At 31.7% G+C, this 7686-nt stretch overlaps 1 protein-coding gene across 1 annotated transcript; it reads right to left on the minus strand.

The window, feature by feature from the left end:
- Positions 1-2090: 2090 nt before the first annotated feature.
- LOC112501009 (microtubule-binding protein TANGLED) lies at positions 2091-3556 on the minus strand. Its single transcript, XM_025104638.1, has 4 exons — positions 3451-3556; positions 3226-3356; positions 3079-3134; positions 2091-2990 (listed from the first exon to the last, which is right to left on the minus strand). The coding sequence occupies exons 1-4, from the start codon at positions 3532-3534 to the stop codon at positions 2155-2157; spliced, it is 1107 nt and encodes a 368-aa protein (XP_024960406.1). The 5' UTR covers positions 3535-3556; the 3' UTR covers positions 2091-2154.
- Between the last annotated feature and the right edge of the window lie 4130 nt (positions 3557-7686).

Consider the following 7686-nt stretch of genomic DNA (forward strand, 5'->3'; position numbering starts at 1 on the left):
ATCAATTTAATATATAAATGTGATCATCGACTCATTTAACCAACTTCAATAATTTTTAAAAAAAAAATATTGTTATCGCACAACACACAATATCAAATACTAGTTAACATTAAAAAAAAGTAAAAGGGAGTAAACTACAATTTTGGTTTTTGTATTTTTAATTGTATAATTGAAATAATGTTACAAGGATGAAAATGTGTTTCATTTTTTAATGAATTTTTCAACACCTCTAGAGGGATAGATCAAAACTAAAGGTTTTCTCAAACTATATTTGGCTATCTTGTAATTTTGAATATACGAAAATGACAAGTGTTATTTTCAACAAATTATGAGGACAAGATTTGTAGTTTACTTCTTTTTCTAACAAAAGTTAGTCACAAGCACCAAAATCGAAATAGATTGACAACTACAATGACTAAAATTGTAAGTAGTTTAAAAGAAAGACATGAGTTGATGGTAAGTGACAACCATAAAGAGACCAAAAATGTAATTTACTCTTGAAAACTTTGTGATACAAACCTAAGATCAAAATCCTAAAACTATAAACCGAACTCTAAAATAATAATAAAAAACTAAATTAAAGATGATGAAAACAAATAGTTTAAACTGAAACCAAAGATGATTGAAATCGTTGCTTTGTTGCTCCTTTTGGCATCTGCATCTTCTACTGTTCTCATAGCCACTCCCCCTGTTCCTTAACCTCTTGTGGATTTGCTTCACCATTGTTGGAGCCACAGGTTTTTTTGCGTGGAGTTGTTGGAAGTAGAGGAATAAAAAACCGTTGTCAAGTCAAACCCTCCTCTTTGATGCAAAAGAACACGTTGAAAGGGTTAGGGTTTTTGAATATGTTCCAAATCAAACCCTCCTCTTTCCTCCCACAAACCACCAAACAAGATGCATATGACGAAAACAAATATGGATGAAGATGAACAAAAGAAGACAACGAAGATGGATATCTACAAACGAATTATGAAGATGAACAAAACACATGGTTTCCACTGCCGAAGAGGAAGATGGTCCCATCTCTCTCCAACTTCGACAAAACCCTTGATTACTGCAACCCTGTGTGTTCCTCCTTCCAATCAACTCTCGAGTGCGTTTGTCCTTACAATTGATCTTTTGTGTTCATCCCTCCAATCTACGCGGATTTTCATCATGAACAACCCTGGGAAAAAAAGAGGGTGTCATCGATGAAGATGAACTATTACGAAAGGGTTAGGGTTTTAGATTTTATAATATTAAAATATGTTACATTTTTTCAATAGGGAATTATGAAAATATCAAAATTGACTAAAATACTCTTCATTTAATTGGAGTTAACATAAAAAGTGAACGAACGTTAGACGGAAGGACCAAAACCGTGCTAAAATGAAAAACATGAACAATCAAATCCGAGTCAAGTTTACTCTTTATTTGTAACGAATTTAAACTATTCGCTCACCATAAACTTATTTGGTTCTCCAATTTGGTTGTTGGAGGTGTTAATTTTGTATTACAACGAATGTGATTATTAATAAAAAGCGTTATTTTTTAGACAAAAATATGTTGGCTTTCTTTGTGAATTTAAGTTAAAACTTTGAATTTTATAACTTATCGTTTGAGTCTCTATTAGAAATTTGTATAACTCTTAACTTTAAGATATTAGAATATCTTTAATATATTCTTCAAAAATAAAGAATTAAGATCTCCAAAAATTTGTATTCAATTATAAGAGCTTCTCTATTTTGAATATTACAATATTTATTGTTTTATTAAAATATTATTTTTCTCTGTTAAACATTTAATTCCAAGATTTTTTATAGATAAAATACAATTTCTTTTTTCATGATAATTTATTTTTGTGAGAATCTCTAAATTTGAAGATTTTTACACTCTCTCTTTCTTAATTTCTTCATTTTTAATAAGTTTTAAAAGATCTGTTAAAACAAAAATTATCCAAAATCCTTACGTTTTCTTATTTTAAAGATTCTATTGAAAATACAGATATAGAATTAACCAAAATAGGACTTAAACATCGATAATTATTTAAAAAAAACTTAAATAATTTAACAAACATATAAATTGTTATTTGATATTTATAAGTAAAAAAGAAATGTAAGGAGGCACACAAATCATATTTGACATTAAGAAAATATCATCTAAAAGAATGAATTCTTAAATTCTCCGACTTGACAAATGCATTGGAGTTGTGGAAGCTGGCCGCTGTTTCAATCCACTCATCATGTTCATCATCATCCCATCCATACTCCTTTCAACACATGATTTCCTACTCTTCAATGGCGAAACCAATCTACTTGCCAATCTCGATGGCGAAAACGACCTCCTCAGCTTCGCCGCCGTCGAGACTTTCTTAGGCGGCGATATCGACTTCTTCTTAGCACTGGCGGTGGTGGGTCTGGTCGGAGACACACAAATTGTTGGACTTCTAATCTTCACTTGAAACTTAACCACGGAGGAGGGAGACGTTGCTGCCTTGCTGGGCGGCGTCTTAATCAAGAACTTATGAGGGGTGGTTTGCCGGATTCTGGGGATCACCGGCGACTTTGTTCTGTAAAACCTTTGGTTTTGTGAGTTGTTCGATGAATGGAAGAGTGGGTTTGGGAAGATTACAGTCTTTTTAGCCCAGGGTTTGTTCTTCGGTGAAACTCTATTCGCCATAAACCGACAGTTTTCTTTCTCGATTTCCTTTTTTGGTGGTGAACCAGAGACTTTGAAATTAATACGTGATTTGGCTCTTTGAAGAAGAGGGGAATGTGGATCTGAACGGATTATCTGCTTCTCTCTCTTTCTCCGTGCCCGGAGCTCAGTTGTTTCCGGGTTCAACCTGGAATTCCGGCGTGAATTAGTCACCGGAGTTTTTGGATCAGTGGTGTTTTGGGTTTTGGTTTCAACAGCAGCAACGATTTCTCTGGCAAATCGACTTGCTTGGAGTATTTCCCCAACTGTTTCTCCTAAAAGCATTGCTGGTAATGACATCCTCTTCCACTCCCCTTCATCAAAATCAAAATCAACACCAAAACTCAAAAACAATCCATAAAAACACATGAAATCAACCACAGGAAACAACACCCCACTAACCTATTTGTGTGGGTAATTTGCCAGGTGGGGATTTTTGACCATTCCCGTTTCTGGTTCTGGAAATTGGAGAGAGAAAGTTAGGTTAATCAAATACCCATTTGATAGATTGCTGAACTGATTCGAAAAACTTCCCAAATCAAAATTTACCTGAGTGATTCTTGTTTGCACCTGAGGCTAGTTTTTAAGTATCCTCTGGTACTTGCAGGGCTAAGACTCACACCTTTCGTCCCACCTGTAATGTACTGAAGCTCTTGCAATCGAGCCATACATTTCTCCACCTTCAACAACACCAAACACAAAATCTCAACATGAAGATCAAACAGCATCCATACCAGAAAACAGATATACAGAAATGGGATCTCAAAATTATACCTTATTCACAGTTTCTCTGAGTTGAATGGGATCAAGTGGAGCCACCATTTTCTTCTTGAGCTTTTGTGGGGTTTTTGCGACCATCTTGTGTGGGTGCGTGGGTGTGGGGTTGAGAAGGGTGAGCAGAAGAAGATGATGCTACATCAAGTATGGTGAACCCCCAACGGTCAGATATGGTAAAAGTGGAAAACGCATACAAAGAGTTAAACGGCTACTTCTTTCTTTCTCTCTCTCTATAAATATATATTATTATTATAATAACTATTTGACTTTTCCGTTTATATGAATTGAGTAGAATCAATGTATATGACCTCCAAGTTTTTAAATGTAATTATAGGACTACCTCAAGGTTTCAGTAATTACAGAGTGGCCCCCCGTTATGAAATATGGTTTAGTAGTAAACGTTACTACGGTCCCTCAAACCCTCAAACGTGCTTATTTTACTTCTGATACGTTTGGTATGCAAAAATGTACGCTTTGAGTTCTTCTTTTTACCGTATTCTATTAACATTGTCATCTTACGGGGCATTTTTAATCATTTTGCCATTTTTTTTATTTGTCTATTAACAAAACATATAACGTTAAAACATAAAAAATCATATTATAAACCACAAGGGTGGTACGTGATTGGTTTGAACTTGACTCCAAAGGTCAAAAGTACTAGGAGGTCATAGATTCAAATCCAAGGAGGACTAAAAATCCCCTTGTGGGCACGGAGGTTCAAATGCGGTGACTCCGGGCTATCTGCAAAGCAGGTGGTCGCTCTAGGATTAGTCGGCTCGCATAGCGGGTTGGATATCCAGGTTAATAAAAAAAATCATATTATATCAAAAATAAAATATCATATATACTTATCTATGTACAGGTTAAATGAGCTTTTAAGATATATAACCTTAAATGAGATTTTAATTTATTCATGACTTTTTCATGAGTATAAATCCATTTTTTTATATAGACCGGAAGATTATAAATTTAATTAAAAACTCATTTAATTGAAAAATTCAAACCAAACCCTTGGATGTTATCTTCTCTTTTGGATGTTTCATGAAGATACTCTTGGAAGTGGGTTTTGACAAGTACTTGAAGTTGAATCTGTATCGGTTTTCAAAAAATCATTTTCTCCCTATTTTTTTGGACATGCCAGCTCATGTTGGTCTACGGAACCATCGATTTCTTCATTTTTTGATTGATTATTGATCGAATCAATCATATAAGGGGCTGATTTATGTGAATTTCTTCATTTTATCGGTTGATTTTGGTTGTTTTGGGCTAAAATCGTGCTTTTTAGTGTATGGGACTTGATTTCTTGATGGATTTTGATCATTGTTCTTCTCATTGAGTTTGTTTTTATACTAATTTCATGTTCATGATTTTGATTCACATTCCAAAATCCTATTAATGTTTATGTATTTTGTTGAAAGATTTAGATATTAAAGGGGTTTTTAATTTAGTTTAGGATTTGAAGATTGTATTAGTTTAGGATTTTTCTTGTCTTTGTGTTCTCAAAGACGAGCTCGATTTGTATTTGAACTTATGAAAATGGAATTCAATATTTGCTTGTGTTTGTTTTCTTGAAGATGAACATTGATTTTTTGTTTGTGTTGTTGAAGATGAACATGAAGGATGAATAAGAGGAACGTAATGGATAAAGATAAAGATGAAGATGAGGTGATAGAGGAACAAGAGAGAGTATATTGTAATTTATATTTTTATTCGAGGGTAAAAAGACAAAAGTGTCATCATACTTGTTTGTTTTAAAAAAAAAAGCTCTTAATACCTCTTAAGTCTGAATCGGTCAGACGTTTTTATTTTCAGACCGTTTGATTTTTTTGAAAATAAGAGCTGAAAAGCTCTTATTGTCCTCTGAATTTTTAAGTGGTAGTCTAAACTCTTAATGGGCTCTTATTCACACACCATATCGATCTCTCGTTCTCTCGCTTGATTTCCAGCTACCAAATCATACCGATCTATCCCACATCATACGATCTAGACACCATATCGATCTCTCGCTCGGTCTCAAGCTACCGATCTATCCAAAACGATCTCTACAAATCGATCTCTCCTATATATGAGTTATTTTCTGAGTATGATCAAACCAATGAGCAAAGGATGATGGCGACACAATTAATGCAATATGAATATTAGTTCTAGTCGTTATGAGACTTTTTTCGTGTTTATATTGATTCATATTTCAGACTTCAGACGTAAAACCAAACAGTCTGACTGATTCAGATTTCAGACTTCAGCACCACCTCTTATAACTCAGAAGTGAAATCAGACTTCAGCACATCTTAAAAAACAAACACCACCTTAATGGGTTAACAAAATTTGTTGAATGAAAAGACTAGTATGGGTATTTTACCAATGCCCAAAAAGGTGTGACACCGAGATCAAACCTCAAGTTTATTTTAAATTAAGAGACGATTACGATACATAAACATATATATATATATAGGGTATATTTCTTTTACAACCTATATATATATATATATAGGGTATATTTCTCATCTGACTTGAACTTGAACATTAGAGTTATATATATAAATATATATATATATATATATATATAGAGAGAGAGAGAGAGAGAGAGAGAGAGAAGAGCGATCAAATGAAAACCGCCCTCATTTGTGTAAACCATGTAAACTAATCTCATCCATCTATTTTCTTGATCAATGGTCAAGATTAGTTTAGGTTATATTAGAAAATTTAAAAAAATAAAAAATATTTTTTTTTATAATCCTAAAAAGGGCAAAATCGTAACTTTGGTAGTGGTAATATTAATAGCAACCATATCATGTATATCGTAATATTAATGAAACAAAATCATTTGTAAAATAATATATTAATTTTATGTTCAAATATTATAAAAAAATAACATTCATCATTAAAATAGATCAACAATAAAAATAAAACACACTATAATCACTTTAACATAATGAAACCTTTTGAATAATAATAAAAAAAAAATTACTACTACATTTCGTGAACGAAATGGTTTCACAGTTTCATCAATACACAAATCAATGTWATGCTAGATGAGACATTTGTCATTTTCAAGTTTCCGGTAGATGGATCCGTTTCAATCTAATTATGAAATGGTTTCACTGTTATTGGTAGATGAATCCGTTTCATCGTAATAATGAAATGGTTTCACTTTTCGCTAATTACAATTTTTTTTTTATCAATTATGTAATGATTTCACTTTCTTCATGCACCCATTTCATCAGCCAATTTCTTCCAATACGAACACGTTTCATAAAGTCAATGCATTTACCATTACATGTTTTGTTAACCATTAAGTGAATAAAATCATCCAAAAAAATAAAACAAAAATGAAACAATTTCATCAAATATTGTTGATAAGAAAACAAGATTATGCAAAAATATTATATTATTCAACCAGTTCATCCCCAAAAGTTTCATAAAACAAGTTTCTCAATGAACGTTTTCATGAACAAATCTAACATGAATCTCAACTGATTATATTTTTACCGGTTCATGAATCTTTGTTTGGAGATGTTACTGATTTCGTGGATTAATAAATATAATAATTTTCGATTTTTCATATTATTATCACTAATAAACCGAGAAACCAAATAACAATATTCAATTTTTAAAATTCTAATTTAAATATTACTAATTATAAATTTCTTTTATTATGTTACCTTAATTAAGATTTATTAATAACTTTCATATTTAATAAAAAACAATGTAAATGACAAATCTACCCTTAATGATTAAATTTAATTAAGAAAAAAAGAAATTTTTTTATTGGTCGAAATTAGTTTATACGGTTTTTAAAAATTAGACGGTTTTCATTTGATCCTGCCTATACTCTTTTAATTTTAACTTGAACATTAGAGTTACAAAATTGTTAGTGAAATGTTTCAACTTTCTATAAAAGTCAATTCAATTTACAAAATTCTTCATACAATGCATAAAACTTTTAAAAGCCGTTACTCAAACCATTTACCCATGCCTATATTATATTGACTTCTCTTTAAATAATGGGAAAAGTCTAAAAAAATCCAATGAACTTTAATGTTTGGAATAATTAAGTTCTTGGATAATTTTTTGGAACAAATAAGTCATTGGACAATTTAAAACATGTTAAATAACTCATTGGACAATTTTTGGAACAAATAAGTCATTAGACAATCCAAAACATGTTACATAACTTCTTGGACTTTTCTAAAACATGTTGGATACATTCTTATGACTTGTACAACTAGTTAA

Source organism: Cynara cardunculus (genome assembly GCF_001531365.2).
Source record: "Cynara cardunculus var. scolymus isolate 2C chromosome LG 17, CcrdV1, whole genome shotgun sequence".
NCBI lineage: Eukaryota > Viridiplantae > Streptophyta > Magnoliopsida > Asterales > Asteraceae > Cynara > Cynara cardunculus.

Bases quoted from the DNA above. Each gene is read 5' to 3' on its own strand.
- LOC112501009 (XM_025104638.1), bottom strand. From the start codon at position 3,534: ATGGTCGCAAAAACCCCACAAAAGCTCAAGAAGAAAATGGTGGCTCCA. The intron at 3,135-3,225 runs GTAAATTTTGAT...TCCAATTTCCAG, and splicing joins TGCAAACAAGAATCACTCAG to AACCAGAAACGGGAATGGTC. The intron at 2,991-3,078 runs GTTAGTGGGGTG...ATTTTGATGAAG, and splicing joins CAAATTACCCACACAAATAG to GGGAGTGGAAGAGGATGTCA.